Genomic DNA, 19,351 nt, shown 5'->3' with positions numbered 1-19,351 from the left:
TTAGAAATTTAATGCAAATTAGTCATTCCTTTTGGAACTCTGAACTTGTGGCAATTCGCCCTCCGTGAGCAAAAGCACATGTGAATATGGACTGTCCTCAAAGAGGACGGCTTTACCCATGAGGGCAGGATGCAGTTTAGACCGTCAATCTTGTTTCCTTTAATATTCTACACATGCAGAACCTGGCATTTCATGAGGAAGCATGTTTATTCAGATTAACTATACTGCATGCCTGCTGTATGCCAGCATGCTAGTATCAGATGTTAAATAGATTGGAGTGGGGCTTGGTGACACATTCTAAAGTAGATCAGCATGTGAGGCCCTGGGTTCGATCACAGTATCACACTCACAGAACAAGCAAGCCGTCAGGAATTGCCCTCAGTTTATTTTATAAGAAAGAGGAAAAAATAGTCAATGTTTCCTGCCATAAGGAACTTATTAAAAAAAATCCTGCCAAGAGTAGGGATGCATGCTTTTAACCCCAGCACTCAGGAGGCAGAGGCAAGTGGATCTCTGAGTTCATGGCCAGGCTGGTTTATAGAGTGAGTTCCAAGACAGCCAGAGCTACACAGAGAAATCTGTTCCAAGCAAGCAAGCGAGCAAGCAAGCAAGCAAGCACCCCTGTAAAGAATTGCCTAGCTCCATTGCCTAGCAAATGGAAACACGAGTTGCATTGAATAGCAGTCTGCCCGTGCTTATGCTCTAGATTTTCAGTTTCTGTGTGGCATTTATATCCACATACGGGTCTGCTTCCTATATGTCTCTGGATTATTTATGTTTAATAGTAAGGAAAGCATGCTTGCCTTATAGTTTTCAAGTTTGTAGATAGCTTGTATATGTCTAATAATCCAGTTTGTGACCCAGACCCACGAAGGTAAAGATAATAAAGCTTGGGAGGTATGTGTGTGTGTGTGTGTGTGTGTGTGTGTGTGTGTGTGTGAGAGAGAGAGAGAGAGAGAGAGAGAGAGAGAGAGAGAGAGAGAGAATATTAAGATGTTTACACAGTAGAGGTTGAAACATAAGAAAATAGCTTTGCATGTAGCTAATTTTCTGTGTGAGACCCTAGGATCAGTTTCTAGCCCTCTCTCTTGCTCCTCTTGCCCCAATGAAGAAAAAAGAGGAAAAAGAATTTTTTAAGTAAGTATGAAGACTGTACCACTGAGAGGATCAGCAGAACAAAGGAGATTTAAAGTCAGCTGAAATTATATAACATTTATTCCAGTTAATTATATTAACACTAATCTTGAAACAATTTAGCAGCAAGCAGTTCCCAACTGAAGTTGAGGCAATGAAGAAAATTCATAGCATATGAACTGTAAAGTGGACACCGGGTTGCTTCCCATGATGTGAATGGGAAGGAACAACGCACTTGAGGAGTTGCACAGTGACTGTGGAGGGAAGACAAGAATCCAAGAAGGAATGATGGGGAAAGAAGGAGAAAGAAGTGTACCAGAAAGAGGTGACAGGCTGAGCATGACAGTGTCTGCAGTTGCCCTAGCTCCTTAGCAGGCTTGGCAGGGGTATCACTTGAGTTCAGTAGTTGAGCAACACAGTGAGACCCTCAGCTAAAAAAAAAAAAAAAGAAAAAAAAAAGTCAAAAGGAAAAGAACCCAGAAAAAAATTTTTATAGAAAAAAAATTCCCTTCTAAAGTTTTAAGTAATGTTATTTTTCCTCCTTCGTAGTGGAAAGCCCATGATGGAATCATTTTAAAAGTCGACTGGAACTCAGTTAATGATCTTATTTTATCCGCTGGTGAAGACTGTAAGTATAAGGTATGTGTCTTAGCTTCATTCCTTGCTGTGTGACAAAGTGCCCTGACAGCAGCTTTAAGAGGGAAGGCACCTGTTGTCGTATAGGTGCAGGCTGTAGTCCATCACTGCAGGGCCATCAGGGCAGGGGCTGGAAGCAGCTAGTCACAGCAGCAGGCAAGAGCAGAGGGCTGAGTGCGCCCGCCCAGGCCTTTATTCAGTGCGTTTTTCATTGCTTGGAGTTTAGGGCATCATGCTGCCACTAGGATGGGTCTTCCTGCTTCCTCTGCTGTAATCAAACAGAGCCTCACAGACGTCCCTGTGCCAACTTGCTAGACCATCCCTCACCGAGACTCTTTTCTTGTATACTGTGTCAAGTTGGCAAACAAGACTGACCGTCATAGCATGTAGTGTTTGGACTTAATATTTATCGGCTTAAAAGAATGAAATTTAGGGGAATTGTTTGGCTTACAATAGTGTATAAAATTATCTTTTAGTCTTTTACCTGTAATAATTGAACAAATTGTTTTCCAACTTTAAGTGCTATTTTAAGTTCTCATAATAAAATTTTGATTTAATAAGCAGCAACATCTCAATTTAGCTCATGTTTGTGTGTGTTTCAATTTAAATCAGTTCATTTCTTTATTCACACTTTTTTTTTTAAAAAAATCAACCTCCTCACTTCCTAAATATTGTACTATTTCAGAATAAAATAATTTGTGGATGCTAAGACACTTCTCCCTTTCTGCAGTACTGGGTCCATGGATATGCTAGGCAAAGGCTCTCCTTTTGAGGTCTGTCCTTAGGTCTGACAGTGACATTTACTGTCACTGTAGTTGCAGGGACTTTAGTTGAAATCAATTATTAGAGAGAGTCAGTAGAAATCTCACTTGGCAGAAAGAAATGATAGAAAATACTAACCCTCTTCACGTTTACTACTAATTTCAAAGTTCTTAAAATGGGCAGATTTAATAATGTTCTGAAATTCTTTCTTTCTAAGGCATGAACATTTCTAGGAATGTTGTTTTGTCCTCTTGTGTGAGGGTAAAGTCTGACTGCTAATTCTGTACAACAATGATTTCTTGGTCTCACTTGATATCTTATTGGAGGATAGACTTTTCTGTAGTAATGAGGCGATGATATAAACATTTACAATTTTGATTTTATAGGTTTGGGATAGTTATGGCCGTGTGCTGTACGGTTCCCAGCCTCATGAGCACCCTATCACCTCAGTGGCCTGGGCTCCAGATGGGGAGTTATTTGCCGTCGGATCATTTCATACTTTACGCTTGTGTGATAAAACTGGGGTAAGTGTCAGTCACAGGCATGCTGCCTGCCGCACGTGCTGGTGTATCACATACAGCAGTCACTCAGCGAGCACTTTGAAATGTTCTCATTGATTCCTGATTTATGAGATGAGGCAGTTTGCAACTGAAGAGTGGACATATTCTTTATTATTTGTCTTTTTGGAAATATTTGTTTTGAGCATGAGCCTAAAGGGTGGTTAAACAGTTTATTCCAGTTTTCTGCCCACTTAATATGAAGCACAGAGCTTTAAGTTATTTTTGGCATCAATATGTTTCATATAAAATTTTTGTAAGGAATTAATAGTAAATTGAAAAGTTAATTTTAGTGCCAGTATTTAAATTTAAAAGTCAATTTTAGTATTAGTATTTAGAAAGCAGAGGCAGGCAGATCTGAGTTGAAGGCCAGTTAGTCTACATAGCAAGTTCTAGGATAGCCAGGAACAGTGAGGCCCTGTTTCAAAAAGATAAGCAAGCAAACCATTCTCAAAAAATCCCCAAAGGCTATGCATTTCTTTCTCAAGGATTCATGCTTAGGGAGCTGGGCGTGGCTTGGTGGGTAAGAGTCTGCTGATATGCATGAGGCCTCAGCTTTGCTTTTTCACACACCTCTAAAAGCCAAGCACGCTGCACACTACTGCTCAGTACTGGTGGTGGGTGGAGACATAAGGTTCCTTATGTCTTCTTAGGTATTTGGTTTAGCTGAATGGATAAGCGCCAGGTTCAGGGAGATCCTGTCTCCTGTCTCAAAACATGCATGAAGAGAGATAGAGGAAGATACTTAATGTTAACTTCTGTCCTTCAAATACATGCACATATGCATGTACACCTATATGTGCATGTGCACACACTCATACAGATATGCGTATGTGACACAGCATGCATATGCATACATATACACACAGACAGAGACAGACAGAGTGCACGAGCATGCACATGAGTATTAGTGTTTAGATACAAGTACATACTGTGTGTAGAGCAGAATTCTGTTCTGGCAAGTGACAAGCTCAGTAACATTTCCCCATTGTTCTTGAAGGATGAATTTTTTATTAAAGTGCTCCAAAACCAGAGCATTCTATGGCTGAAAGAGTCTGAGTTGTTACGTTAGCTTTCTGTCACTGTAACAGAATGCATGAGGAAATCAGCTTGTAGAATAAAAAATTTATTTTGACTCTTGGAGGTTCCAGTCCATGACCATTTGTTTCCATGCCTTTGGGCATGTGGGAAGCAACATTAGGCTGATGTGTGTGCAGAGCAAGTCAGGAAGTGAGGGAGGAAGAGCACAGGGAGGGTCCCATAGTGCCTCTCAAGGGATGTACTGAGTGCCAAGTGCAAAAAGACTTCCTCTGCATTGCCCTACCTTCTGTAGGTTCTATAACCTCCTAAAGGCGTTATCCAGAAGACTGTTTAAGCCATTAACTGAGAGGTGTCTGGTGATACTGAAGGTCTGATCTTAGCAATGGATGCTTGGAGACAGTTCTTACATGGATAAGAGCAGTTAATTGTTAGAGTTAGCTCCTAATTGTTCTATGGCTTCCCTTCTTTGAGTGCAAAGCTGATTAGTTAAAATTTTAGAACTTTATAAATGGCCTATAACTTGTTTGATTACTTGTTTTCCATCATAAAACAGTTCATCCTTGCACCTGGCAGTAGACACTTTGATATCTGGTGACAAACATTCAGTCACTTCCCCACAGCTCCTAAGTGTCTGTGTGTCCGGTTGAGCGTCGGTTCCTCAGCCTGTCTTGCTAGTCACACCTTCACTTCTGTTTTCTTTCTCTTATTCATCTTTTCCCTCCCCCTTCCCTATTTCTAGCCCCTCCCTCTGTCCTTTCTTTTGGTAAGACAAGGTCTTGCTCTGCAGCCCGGACGGTTTTGAACATGTCATCTTTCCCCTGCCTCTCAAGCACTGAGATTCCCGCTGTGCGCCGACCGTGTGAGCTTCATTTTCATCCTTTCATGGACTGTTCTCATTTCCATCTTCTGCTCAGGGAACTGTACTCCTTCTTTAAGGTCTGTCTCTTCACTCGCATTCTTTTTTATCATGTCATGGTATTGAAATCTGTTTTTCAACTTCTCACTTTGTTTAGCATCCTGATGGTATCATCAGGATGTTAGATTATCTAATTGCTTACAAACTTTTTTTGTTTCAATTTGTTTTCAGATGTAAGGATCTTTACCTCAGGTGTCTATCAGTAATTATGTCTATAGAACATATACACTCATTTTTGTAATATATCATGCTTTTTTATTTTCTATTTTAGTTTTATATATATTACTTTTGACTCTATAGTTTATAGGATCCCATAGCTCAAGTATTATCTATACTTAAGTGCAGTAGATACCCAGTAATTAATTTATTAAGTTCATATTGTACATAGTCATTTTAATGTCATTTGAGCAAAAATTTAAAAATTGATTTATGCAAGTAACCAAATTCCAAATTCATCTCATTTAATACCATATCCTTTTTAGACTTACTAATTCTGGAAAAGTAAACTGAAGTACATAGGAGGTTTGTAAAGCACTGTGAAGATATGCAGAAGGTTAATTCTCCCTGTGGGACATTGATTGGGCTTGGTGAATAAGTAGTTCTCCAAGGTTCAGGCAAGAGGAACGTCTCGTGCCTCCAAGTGTGAAAGAGTACGGCAGGTTTTGTGTGGCCAGTAGATCTTGCATAGGATATTATCAGGGGTTGATACAGAAGAGCTATTCACCAAGCATGCCTGTTATGACTGTATAGAAGAGGATAGTTTAGAGCTTGAAGATAATGTTTTTCCGTGCAGCCCCTCAGGGACTGCTGCAGAGCGAGAAAGGCCAGGCTGAGATCAGAGTGTTTGCCTCCAGCAGCCAGAGACAGCTCCATAGTGACCTGGTTTACTATGAGAGTCTTTTGAATAGCTAGAACAGTGAAATTGGAAAGACAGCATGATGTGTTAGCCTGTAAAGCATCATGGAAGGCAGGTAATAACACATTAGAACAATAAGTGATGTGGGGAAAGGTATACCAAGCAAAATCACGGAGTTATAGTCTACCAGACAAAGCTTAGCATGGGGCAGCAATGTGGACTTTACTGTGGGGACAATGGTGAGTTACTGATTCTTAGTAGTGACCTTTAAGAGATAGGACATTTTGAAAGAGTGTACTCTGAGGTCAGTGTGGGACAGATTAGAAACAAGATAGAACAGAAGCAGAGTGCCTAGGCTGTTGGTCTGAATAATGGGGTAGCAAGTTGATCTGTAAAGGGATTGGTTCAGGAGAGAGATCTTTGCTATTTATTTGGGGAGAGGCATGAATTTCTTGAAGATAACCCCCTAATATGACATAAATTGAATATGACATAATATATGAATTATTCTTACTTTGTGTTATTTTGATAGATACTTTGTTTGAACATTACAATAATCAAGTTTCCTAGTTAGCTTGCATAAGTGTTACTTGGGTATTGCTAAAAGGTATGTTCTTGACTCTGTATTTGAAATTTTATTTTTTCTTTTACATTTATTTATTTATATTTATTTTTGATTTTTTTGAGACAGGGTTTCTTTTGTGTAGCATTAGTTGTCCTGGAACTGGCTTTGTAGACCAGGTTGGCATTTAACTCACAGAAATATACTTGCCTCTGCCTGCTGAGTTCTGGGATTAAAGGTGTGGACCACCACCTCCTGGTTATAAAATTTTTAAAAGGACTTTTAAAAATGATTTATTTTTATTTCATGTGCATTAGTGTTTTGTCTGCATGTATGTCTGTGTGAGAGTGCTAGATGTCCTGGACCTACAGACAGTTGTGAGGTGCCATGTAGGTACTTGAATTGTACCCAGTCCCCTGGAAGAGTAACCAGCACTCTTGCTTAAACCATCTCTCTAGCCCCTTAAGAAACGTTTTCAAGTAGCCTACTGAGCCCAGTTTATACTCAGGGTCTGGGGGGTGGTTATCCTCTGCAGCATGGTCAACCTCTGGGTGCTCCATCCACAAAGAAAGCAGCCTCTCTCTCCCCAGAAGCTTCGGTCGGTGTAAATGGCTCTTTAGCTAAGAGTTGGAGTCCATGAGCCGTCCTTTGTGCAGGCTGGAATGTTGGTCTGCTTGCTTTGTGCAGATCTTATGTAGATAACCAGTTGCCTCGTGCCCGTGAGTGTGGTTGTCTAGGAATGTCTAGAAGACACTGTTACACTCCAGTCTTCCCCAACGTCTGGCTCTTACCTTCTTTTTGTCCCCTATTGCACAATGGTCCTGAGCCTTTGGGGAAAGGAGTGTCACATAGATGCTCCATTTGTGGTTGAGCACACCACAGACACTTTCCCCACATTAACCAGTTGAGTTTCAGCATTAACTGCACAAAGAAGCTTCTCACATGAGGTCTTACAGCTGCGCCAATAAGTCAGTGGGTCTAAAGATATGAGTGTAGGGGGCAGTTTGATGTCTGTTTAGCAAAATAGTAATAGGCTCCCTGCTAGGCCCTGTGAGCGCAGAGCTGTGTCCTCTTTGGAGCCCTATTTGTAATGTGCTGAAGTGAAATCTTACTCTAGACAGTCACTTCTTAGGCTTAGACTCTTCTTCTGGTCATTTCTGTGTTTGCATTGCTCCTTAGTCTAATACCCAGTTGTCAAAATCCCCTTTCCCTGCTCCCACCTCTTCAAAATCTAATTTCCTGTTAGAAGGAGGCTGGGAGCTGCTGCTTTGTGGCTCTTAGTGCAAGCCATAGCAAGGGACAGGGCCCAGGACAGTTTTCACAGTGCTGATTGGGGAATTGGAGAATACTTGCTGTGTGATACCCCCCCACACACAAACCCCGGAAATGCAAAACAAACATTTACTCTCCCTAGATGGCACTATAAACAGACCAAGGAAAGGATCGCCCAGGTCTGCCTTGATAAGCCAATGTGTTCCCTGAAGTTACTTACAGGAGTGTGGTATGGGTGGCCCTCTGCTAGCCTGTCTTTTGGTCAGGGTAGTCTTTGGTCCATGCATTTTTTCCTTTCCTTTCCCTTGTCCCTGTTTAGGGAATAAACCCTGGGCAGGTCTGTGCCCAGTTTTCATGGTCCTGGGACTTTGTGCATGCTTGATAAGCACTCTGCCTCCATCCCCTGCCTCTGATGGGCAGCTGATACATTCCTCAGCTCAGTAGCTCTGCCTAGAGGCGTTTCCTGTGATGAGATACTGTATAGTATGCACAGTTACAATGATGTTTGTATAACACATCTCAGGTCTTATTTAGTAGTATTAAGGCAAAATGAAGAGTAAGTGTCTGCAAGTAGGAAACTGATTGGCACTTGTTCTGTTTTCCTAAATGCATTGCCTGTAGTTCTTTAAGAATGTGAAAGGAAGATTGTGCTTAGTTAGTCAGAAGGACACCCTGATAAGCCTGCCTGCCTGCCTGCCTACCCTCCCTCCCCCCTCCCTCCTTTCCTCCTTCCCTCATCCCCTCCCTCCCTCCCTCCCTCCTTCCCTCCATCCCTCCCTCCCTCCCTCCTTTCCTCCTTCCCTCCTCAAAAGGCTACCAGCAGCAATTGAGTGAGAGGTGGCAGATAAAGCAGGGAGTAGACTGATCCCAAACAAACCTAGGAGAGTAGAGAGAGGAAGATAAGGAACAGGGGCTTTCGTGGGCTTTCACGTCTACTAGGAATCTTGTCTACCATACAAGGCAGGGTCAGACACACATGAGAAGACCAGGGAAGACGTTCAGCATCTGTGGCTGGTGGCTTGTGGGTGATTCACACACTGGGGAGGCCAAATCAGAATTTCTGATGGTGTGGCTTGATGCTACAAGAGTGCTCCAGGCATAGCCAAATGGCCAGAGGTAAGAAGGTAGCATTTTTCTCTCTGTTTGGCTATGTCAGGGCATTGGCTGACTGTTGAATAACACAGTGAAGACTTCAGTTACCACACAGGAGAGTATTAGTCTATGGCTAACAGTTTGGAAAAGTCTCTAAAAGGACAGATGACTGCTGTTCCTACTGGGCAACTACTCAGACAGAGTGAGGAGTCTGGTTTCCAGAGCTATTCACAGGGTGGTATTTCAAATAACCAGTTTTAAAAAGAAAAGAAAAAGACATAAGGCACATTGAAAAGCAGAATTCAATGGTCCATTCTTAGGGGGAAAAGGTGACAAAAGCCATTTCCAATATAGCCAACCCTGAACCTGTCAGACAAAGAGCATGTGCTCAAAATATTTAAAGACATGTCAATAAATCAACAGAAAACATTTGAGACAGTGGGACAGGGTCCATTGTGTAGCTCTTGTTGACCAGACTGGTCTCAAACTCAGATCTGCCTACCTCTGCTCTCCATGTGCTTGGAGTAAAGGCATGCACCACAACACCCAACCAAAGAAATTATTTTAAAAGAATCCAATTAGAATTCTGAAGTTAAGCAAGGGCTTAAAGAAGTATAAATACTCCAAAATACTATCTTTTCAGTGACAAGCAGCAATACATTTTTCACTGCCCAGAAAATGTGGAAACACATGGATAGAAGCATTGGTCACTGTAGGTTTTCTCAAGTATAATTTGATACTTTTGACACAGCTGTAATACATTCAAGAAAGTATAAAATGTTCCCTGAGATGGCTAAGCAGGTAGTGGGCCTTGATGCCCATCCTGACGACCTGACTGATCTCCGAGACCCACATGGCAGCGGGAGAAAACCAACTAAACTGTCCTCTCACCTCCACATGAGTACCAACATAAATAAATACAATAAGAGAACAGAAAGTTAAGCTTGGAAAGAGAGAGCATCGTTTGTATATGTTTATGTGTGTATCTGTGTGTATGAATGCCACATGTGTGGAGGCCTGCAGAGGCCAGAATACAATATTGGATTCCCTGGAGCAGGAAAGTTACAGACAGTTGCGAATCCAAGTGTTCTTAACCATTGAGGTATTTCTTCAGTTTGAGGTAGCATTATTTTAAGGTAAATTATTAAGAAATGTGCCAGGAAAATGAACATTACTAGGTTATCAGTAAAATAAATCATGGAATAAGTGAATTGCTTGTGGAATAAACTTAAGATTTTTGGTTCTGTATTTTTCTAGGTTCTATAATAAAACTTTCTTTTTATCTTTGATATCTAAAAATGTGATTCAAATTAACATAGGCATTTTAAGTAAACACTCAGAATTGTTAATGAATTACACAAGTTATTAGACAAAATAGGATTTAAGGAGAAAAAGCTCAAGATACAAGGTACTTTAGGCTAAAATAACTAGCAATGTAACATTTATGTTTCAGTAGGGGGCGCTATTGGTTGCACAGAAGATAAGTTGTAATTCTCATTTTCTCTGAACATTCAGACTTTCTTCTATTCATTCACTCATCCATTCAATCAAATTAAATTTAATACTCATTACTTGCAGGAACTTTCTTTGAGCCTTGTGTAAGTTTTCATTGTTCATGATGTATATAACGGCCATTTGTCTCATATTAAGAGGGACTAAGACGATTCCTTAAGACTTAAGTCATTGTCTAACATTTAAATATGTATTTCTCTGTTGGGAAATGACTTGCATAAACAACTTCAGAGATTGCAAGAAAATAAGTCTTGTCTTTTTCTTCCGTACCATAACATCTAACACTTTTTATTCTGAGTGTTGGGCGTTTTGCTTACGTGTATGTCTGTGCCCTTGGAGACCACATTAGCACAATGGATCCTGTGCAGCTGGATTTACAGAGCATTGTGGGCTGTTATGTGGGTGCTGGGAATCACACTTGGATCCTCTGGAGGAGCAGCCAGTGCCGTTTACCACTGAGCCATCTCCCTAGCCCCTGAAGTTAACACTTTATAGAGGCATCCTCAGCTGCTTTTAAAAAATATTGTACTGTCCAGTCCAAATATTGTACTGCCAAATATTGTCCAAAATATTGTACTGCTTATTTTAGTGAAATTTAAAGCTCTTATTACATTTTTGCTTTGGTGTATTTCTAGAGTTCTGGGGTCAAAACTCCTGAGGTGTGCTACAAAGTAAAGGCTCCTTCTGGGCCTTTATATTCCTCATGTACAAAACAAGGGCTCGGGGCTCCAGGATCATCTCTTCTGTTAACTCCACCATCCTGTGCCATCTCGCCCTGTCACTGGACATGCCACTTACTTCTTATGAGTACTAATTGCTTGTTTCGTTGCCTTTTACTACAAGAAGTAAAACTGCTCAGGGCACAACAAACACAGGGTGGGGGGGATCTCAAGCTGTGCTGGAGCAATGACTGGCCTATGACTTTAGATTTCCACCATGTATTGAGGTGTATGCAAGTAAAAGCCATTAAACAAAGAGATATAAAGATCCAGAGGAATCTTTTAGAGACCCAGGGAAATTTTAAGAAGGCCTTAGGAACCAAGAAGTAGATTGCTAAAAAAACTAAAAGCATTTTCTTTGTGTTTTTTGTTTTTGCTTCAGTGTGCATATCCAAGGTCGTCGTCTTTTTTTTTTGGTCTGTCTTTCCCAGCTAAGTGACTTATGCCTCGCTTCCCCAATGCCATGCTGGAAAGTGACTTAAAGTGAACACCTGTTACATTGAAGAGTATAGACTACATCCATGTCCCAATTTTGCATGTTGGTACCAGGGGAGAGACGAGTAACCTTGTGTAGGTTAGGGGTACAAGCCTGGTCTAATCATATGTTTTTAGGCATGTGGGGGAGATGATATGAACACAGCTACAGGACTCAAGTACAGTGACCACGCGAGTTGCTGGTGAGGACAAAGTCTTAGTAATGGGGAAGGAGGCAGAGGCAGTCATTTTTATCTCAGACCATTTCAGATTTACCAGAAGTTTTTAATTTAATCCTCTGAGAAATTTCCTACTTATGTTAGTGAATTTCTGACTTTATAATGAAAGACAAAGAGGAATTTATAGTTACATTTTCATGTTTGATATAGAACCTATTTTGTAAGAAACCATAAAATATAAACCACAAAGCAAAAGGATTCTTTTCTGCTATCTAGGATTGAGAGGCTCAGAAAGTTATTCAAAATTAGATTTCTATTACAGAATTTAGTTTCATTATTTTTAAAACTAACACTTAGAGCCTAGAGCTGTTCTTCCAGAGGACAGCACCCATATGGTGGCTCACAGCCATCTGCAGCTCTAGGTCCAGGGGATCTGATGCCCTCTTCTGGCTTTTGCCAGGACGCTTAGTGCACTGAGCATGCACTTTGTGTACGGATGTATTTGCAGGCAGAGCACCCATCACATACAATATATTTTTAAATATATAAAGAAACAAAAATTAACACAGAATGTAGAGGGTGTTGTAGAAATGATCAGTTTTAGAGGATTAATTTATAGACAGATTTTATTGTTTTATTTCCAAAGAGTTTTATTAGTAAAGCATCTCGATTAGTTTATTGGTGACCCAGTCAGTAATTTTGGTGGCATTTGTGAGGTGGCTAATTTATTTTATGTGTTATTTTAGACCTGAGTCTTGACATGTAGCCCAGACAGGTCTTGAATGAGAGATCCTGTATGTGCTGACAGAGTAGGCTGATGGGAAAATATCTAATATCTGGGTTTTGTTGTTCTTGGAATTTGTTAAAAATTATTTTGTAGGTCACCTTTAGTTAAACATGTCATTTAGCTTTGGAAAGGACTTCCTACAGCCATAAGCTTGTTCATTCGTACATGTATTCATTCAGTAGTACTCATGCCTGGGCCTTTGGCTGTTTGGAGAAAACCATCACTTTCCCTTTCAAGAGTCCTGAGAGTATGAAGTTGTAGCATGGACAAAGGTTACTGCAAGTTTCAGTCTAGCCTAGGTTCAATTGTAAGACTTGTCTTACAATACATAGTAGCAATAATGATGAGGATGATGAGGCTGCTGCTACTGCTAATAATAATAATAATAATAATAATAATAATAATAATAATAATAATAAAGTGCAGTCAGGTGTATGTAATCCCCGGTATAGGCAGGAAAATTGAAAAATTGAGACTTGCAGGCCAGCTTAGTCTGTGTTGTACAACAAAACTCTGTTTGCAAATATCACCATCTTGGGACAAGGGGATTCCATTGATAAAGTACTTGCCACTGTGAGGACTGTTTTCTGGGTCCCCAGAAGCCAGATCAATGCCAGGTGGTTGTGGTCAGTGCCTGCCTGAAATTCCAGCACTTGGAAGGTAGAGGTAGGGTGACCCCAGAGCAAGCTGGCTGTCTGGATGCGTGTTTAGTAGGGAGCTGCATACCATGACCCTTGTGTGGATATCAGGGGACAGCTCTCTGAAATTGGGTTTCTCTTTCCATCGTGCAGGCCCTGGGTCTTGAACTCAGATGGGCGGTCAGGCTCGGTGGCAAGTGTTTCGCCTGCTGAGCTGTCTTGCTGGCTCTGCTTACCTTTCATGGGACTAAGCTGACTGAAGTGCATTTCCTTTGTGATTGAATAACTCAAAAATAAACAGTCTTGGGCCGGCGTGTCCTTCCAGGCCTGATGACTTAGATTTTATTCTTTGAGTAAAATATTTTCCAATAAACTATTTTCAACATTATTACCTAAAAGTAATCATTTGCATTAAAGCGGTGTGGTTTTGGCAGTTTTGGGGCTATTTCATATACTGTTTTTCTGTGTTCCTAATGTATAATTTAAAAAATTCTATCTGTATCTTTCATATAATTCTATCAAGAAAACACCTTCAGTAATTTCAGATAGAAATACATTTTTCCTCTGCCCTAACAATGGCAGTGATCGATCGGTTCCCTGCAGAGAAGGGCACTGTCTCACAAGCATAAATGACTTAGGAATGATATCGTGTCTGAAATCAACTTTAGGAGTTTTGTGTGTCTGTGGACTTGAATGAAGCAGTCCCTTTAAGGCAGTGGTTCTTAATTTTCCTAATGCTGGGACCCTTTAATACAGTTCCATACGTTGTGGTGACCCATCACCCCAACCATAAAATCATTTTCATTGGTACTTTATAACGGTGATTTTGCTACTGTTATGCATTCATTTGACCCCTCCCACAAAAACCCACAGATTGAGAACCACTACTTTAAGGAGTCAATACCTTCCTTAATGAAGTTAGTGTGTTCCAGGAGAGACATATATTTTTGCCATTGCTTCACTGCAAAACATTTAAATTCCAGAAAGTAAAGCTATAAATAATCACAAAATACACTCTTTTAAAAATCACCTTAATATTTTAATATGTTTAAAAGTTCTCACTTTTGGGGGGCAATAAATCAATTTTTCACCCTCTTCTTTTTCCATCTAGTGGTCATATGCTTTAGAGAAACCCAACACTGGCAGCATATTTAATATCGCCTGGTCTATTGATGGCACTCAGATTGCTGGAGCCTGTGGAAATGGCCATGTTGTCTTTGCACATGTGGTGGAGCAGCGCTGGGAGTGGAAAAATTTTCAAGTAACGCTAACGAAGAGAAGAACCATGCAGGTATGATCATGTCCCAGAGTCCAGTAAATCTGCTTCTTTGCACTATACAGATGTATCCCTATTGGTCACTCTTACCCATGTATAGACATCCAGTCACCGATGAAAGTACGTTGACTATAGGCATGACATAAGACCCTTATGAAAGCCCTGAGTGTATGTAGTTACTGTGCTTAACATAGCACATGCTAGTGACATTTGAAGCTTTTAGGGAGTGTGAGGCACTTGAGGAAGGACAGTTGAAGAAGTCAGATGAATAGAAGTGTCAGGTTTCACACTAGAAGCTACTCCAAGGCACTATTTCTTTATGGGTGAATACAATTAACCTTTTTATGTTTTTTCCAATTGCCTTTTAAGGATTAGGTAAGGCAAGTTAAGATGGGAAAGATTTAGGAAGTTGTTCTTGGGATTTAAGAAGTAAGGGAGAAGAACTTTTTTCATATTTGGGTTTCTGACTGAGGCCTTTATGACAAAGGGCAGATTTACAAGTGGCCACATTACTGAGTGCAAGTTTTACATGTCATTATAGGTTTGAGGAAGAGTAGACAGCTGTGGAGAGAGGGCTAGGGCAAGGTGATCTGCTCCAGTGAGCACGGACTGGAGAGTCCGCGGGCCCAGACCCTGCTCCACATCCCTCTGCTTTCAGAGATAGGATGTCCCTAAGTACCTCTGTGAAGACACTGCATGAAGGGCCTTTGAGCTGTTTCAGAGAAAGGTCAGACACTTGCTAAGGCTTACAACCTGCTCAGGGCAAGTTAGTAGGAAAGGCAGAGTGACCTTCTGCTCCTGTGTCTTCCTGTTCCTTTGCTTGGGGATATGTAAATGCCAGCTGCCATATTTGGGGATATTGTGTAGTTTTGAAGTGGAATACTTTGTAGTTTAATACACAGAAATAGGGTATGTCAGTGGGAGAAGGGAGGGGATGTTTCTAGGTCAGAGAACATCCACGGGTCAGTTGTAAGCATCTAAAGACTGGTGGGTACTGTGCTCTCTGTTTTTTCAGTTAGGCCGGCACTAGCTTAGTACCTTGCCTAGAGTAAGTGTCCAACAGACTTATTGAAATTCAGCCGAAGAGCATGTTAGCTGCTGTGCAGACTGTTGCCCCCAAAGATCATCTGCCAAAGGAGGAGGTTCTACTTTCTCCTCACCCTCTCATCTTTATCAGTGCTCTGTCTTATGTATTCATAGCCATGGGGCTTTAGTTCCTGTAAAAGATTAGAAGCATACATAAGTTTAACCTACTAAAGAACTTCGCTAGCTCAAGTACCAAGATTTTAAAATGCCAATAATGTGATCCCCAGACTAAGTATTAGATTCAGTAGAATTTTTCTTTGCTTTATTTGCTTATTTTGAGTATTATACTTGGAAAATGTCTTTTTTTTTTTTTTTTTAAGAAAAGCAGAGCATAGTGTGTAGAATCTCCATATCCTTACCATCCAGCCACAGCAGTCATCAGCTGGAGGCTCACCTGCCCCGTCCACAGCCTCACCTGCTTCCCAACTTACCCTGGGTGTCAGGCAAACTCCTACAGCTTACTGCATCAGTAAGATGTTCTACATAGTTAAACATAGGGCAGCTCTGTTTTTAATATAACCATAATATCATTTTCATAAACGAACAATAATAACTTTAATTTTATAAACTTTCTACAAAATGCTCATCTTTAGATGTCTCCTACATGTTATAAATTTCAAGTTTATTTAAGTCAAGATTCAAACAACTGCATTCAAGTGATTGCAATGGGTTTAAGTTGCTCTTGGTCTGTAATTTCTCCCCTTCCTTCCTCCCTCCCTCCTTCCCTCCCTCCCTTCTTTCCTTCCTTCCTTCCTTCCTTCCTTCCTTCCTTCCTTCCTTCCTTCCTTCCTGGCTCTGTTTCTTCTTACCTTTGTTTTAGGAAGCCATATAGTTGAAGAGTTTTTCACACTGTGGACTTCTCAGGTTGTGGTCTGTGGAGTGTTATTTTTGTTTTGTTTTCTGATGCTAGTGATTGGATCTAGGGTAATGTACTAGGTCAGCCGCTCTCCTGGGTGAAAGCCCATTCCATCCATGGGAGGGATTGACATATCCCTTTGGTCTTTGGAACTCCTGAAAACTGAAGGTTGTATCTAAACAATAGCATAAAATATATATTTCTTGTTTAACTTGGAACCAAAACATGACACTATCTCCAGAACAAAGAATCACGTTGAGAGTTCTAATCTGCTGATTTGGGACAAAACTATTTTATTCATATGTGCAGGAGTTTAGTATTATCAAAATAACTCCAGTGTTATATTCTAGAGAACTCTCCTGAGAACATAGTCATGCTTCTAAATAGAGTGTTAGTTTGGAAATAAGAAAGACTCATCTCAGTGACTAGGTACATTTCATGTGACACTACATATGGAATCTTTTAAAAGGTATATTGAATTCAAGGTATCCTTAGAAGCAAAGTTGATAAATTAAATAGAACTAGAAAGCGTTTTAATTTATAAAGAGTTACACTCTCTGTGATTATAAAGGAGTGTGTTTGTTGAGTTGGACCTATTCAGTATTCTTTCTTAGTACTATCCCTTCTTTATCCATTGGATACTTATGAGTTAGAGGACTGCTTTCCAGGTGCTATGCTAAGTAATGAGGAGCACAGCACCAAATGAAACATTTGTTTTCTGTTCTATTGTCCCTCCTAGGTTAGTGTTTTAAAACTACTCTGTACATTAATACAAATTGATTTAGGTTAATTTAGTTGGGAAGAGCCACTTACTGTGGGTGGCACCATTTCCCTGGAGTAAGACAGGGAAGTGAACGGAACGTAGGATCTCTCCATCACTCTCTGCCTCTCGTTCTAGGTATGGTGTAACCAGTTGCTTCAAGCTGCTATTTATTGCCTTCGCTTCCCAGCCAGGGGGACTGTTCTCTTGAGCTGGGAGCTCAAATAAACCCCTCTGCCTTAGAGTCACTCTGGTCAGACCATTGCACCACAGCAAGGGAGCTGTATATTTGTCAGTTTGGCATCCCAGTGTGCCTTTTTATGAAGTACCTTTCAGACATGTTGGAGGATTCTCTTATGGGGAACTGTAGTTCTTCGCAACTTACCTTCTTTTGTTGGAGGTGACAGGATTTCCATAAAGAGTGAGTAATCACAACTTTTACTTGCAAGGCTTGCAGTTTTATAGCTGCTTTAGATGTGCAGTAGAACTGTGGTTAACTGTGTTTACGTAGTAAAAAGCTGTAGACAGCGTTGGGTTGTTGCTGTTAATGTAGACCTTGACCTGGCAGCTGCTATCAGCCAGTGTCTGTCTTCTCATGTCAGCTTTCCTGGGACTTAGTAGAGGTTAGGATGAGAAGACTTCTTCATCTACCTCTTGTACAGCAGGCTGCATTCCAACAGATAATTTGTTCCAAAAGAGAAAGCTGATATCTTGGTCTGGAAGGGCCTAGGGTGGCCGGTGTGGGAGACGAGGTAGACCCTAGGCAGCGGGCCTGCGTTTCTTTGCTGTTATCCACATTTTGGCACGGAGTACAGATTGATGTTTGTTAGCTGCCGACATTCAGGATGTGCCGTCTGGTCCTCTCCCTTCTGTTTCTTGTGAATAATGAGGATTGGAGGAGATTGTGACAATGAAATGACAGTGAATGGTCGCTACTGCTGCTGGCAGAGTCAAGTGGAGGGCTAAGTGAATGTTGAGGAAATTTTATTTATATCAAACGGAAACATCTAAATATTATGAGGAAATATAAGTTAATAGAAGTATTAAGGAGGAATCCTGGAGAAGACTAGAACTGAACAGAGTAATGGACACATTTTAAAATCTATTATAAGCCATTGTGTGAGATTCCTTTCCCTTTTTATTTTTGTTGTTTTGAGAAAGAGTCTCACTATGTAGTTCTGGAACTTCTTCAGTAGACCAGACTGGCCTTGAGCTCAAAGTTATCTGTTGCCTCTGCCTCCCAAGTGCTGGGATTAAAGACCTGTGCCTCATGCCTGGCTGAGATTCAACAATGTTGAAGTTCTAAGATTTCGGTATCTTTAGTTTTGCTCTTATGACTGGGATATTTCATTAACAGATGGGTTCTATTATGTCGCATTGACAAAAAATGGATACTCTTTCTTAGCAAACTCTAGGAAATATGGATTTTAAGAAGCGTATGATAATTTGAGTAATAGGACTTTTAAAAATATGGAATATTTTTATTTTAATATTTTCTTAATATTTTTATGTTTTCTTAAGGGATTATTAGCCATCAGCTTATTTCACAGCATCTCATGTTGTCCTAAAGAAACTAATACCGTTCCTTAAATTCTTTTTTAAAAAACATCACTCTAGGTCTGGAGAGATGGCTCAGCGGTTAAGAGCATTCACTGACTGCTCTACCAGAGGATCCAGGTTCAATTCCCAGCACCCACATGGCAGCTCACAACTGTCTATAACTCCAATTCCATGGGATCTTACACTCGCACACAAATAAATATGCAAGCAAAACACAGATGCATATAAAATAAAAATAAATAAGTTTTCAAATCATTCTACTGAAGACTGTCCTTTCAGGAATCATTTCCTAAAACCATTCTCCTAGCCTGGAAGTGTTTCTAAGAGAAGAGAGACTTCTGAGTCTTTAGGAAGGTTTCTGGGGACTAAGACTTCTAGTGACAATGGTGTCACACATACACTCAAACATTCTCTACATTCCTTCTTAAAATATGCTGCTTCTTTGACAATTTCATACAAACATAGTGTATTTTAGTTATCTCTGCTGTGACTGTCCCCTCCCACCCCTCCTGTTGAGTATATGAGATATAGCCTCTTCCAGAGACCATTGCTTCTTCCACAGCTCCCTTGTGCCAGTCAGACTTCATGTGCTGTGATAAATACGTGAGGCGATTTTAAATGAGAACAGTTGTATTTGTGGTAGTTCTTAGACTGCTTGCCTCACAAGTGCTGGGTT

At 40.6% G+C, this 19,351-nt stretch overlaps 1 protein-coding gene across 5 annotated transcripts in view; it reads left to right on the top strand.

Moving 5' to 3' along the window:
* Ift80 (intraflagellar transport 80) overlaps positions 1 to 19,351 on the top strand; it is a 95,373-nt gene that overhangs the window by 34,941 nt on the left and 41,081 nt on the right. For 4 of the 5 annotated variants that reach the window (XR_015660792.1, NM_001013911.2, NM_001439462.1 and 1 more), the window contains exons 7-9: positions 1,684 to 1,773; positions 2,919 to 3,056; positions 14,249 to 14,428. Coding sequence is in view for 4 of the 5 variants with exons in the window: in NM_001013911.2 (NP_001013933.1) it covers positions 1,684 to 1,773; positions 2,919 to 3,056; positions 14,249 to 14,428 (408 nt within the window). In the remaining variant the exon portion in view is untranslated. Of the gene's footprint in view, positions 1 to 1,683; positions 1,774 to 2,918; positions 3,057 to 4,779; positions 5,067 to 14,248; positions 14,429 to 19,351 lie in introns of those variants that run through there. The other variant, XM_087619500.1, reaches the window with a different exon arrangement.

This window comes from Rattus norvegicus, chromosome 2 (assembly GCF_021556685.1).
Source record: "Rattus norvegicus strain SHRSP/BbbUtx chromosome 2, alternate assembly SHRSP_T2T, whole genome shotgun sequence".
Lineage (NCBI taxonomy): Eukaryota > Metazoa > Chordata > Mammalia > Rodentia > Muridae > Rattus > Rattus norvegicus.
The sequence above is the reverse complement of the archived record's forward strand: the minus strand, read 5'-3'. Positions and strand labels throughout refer to the sequence as shown.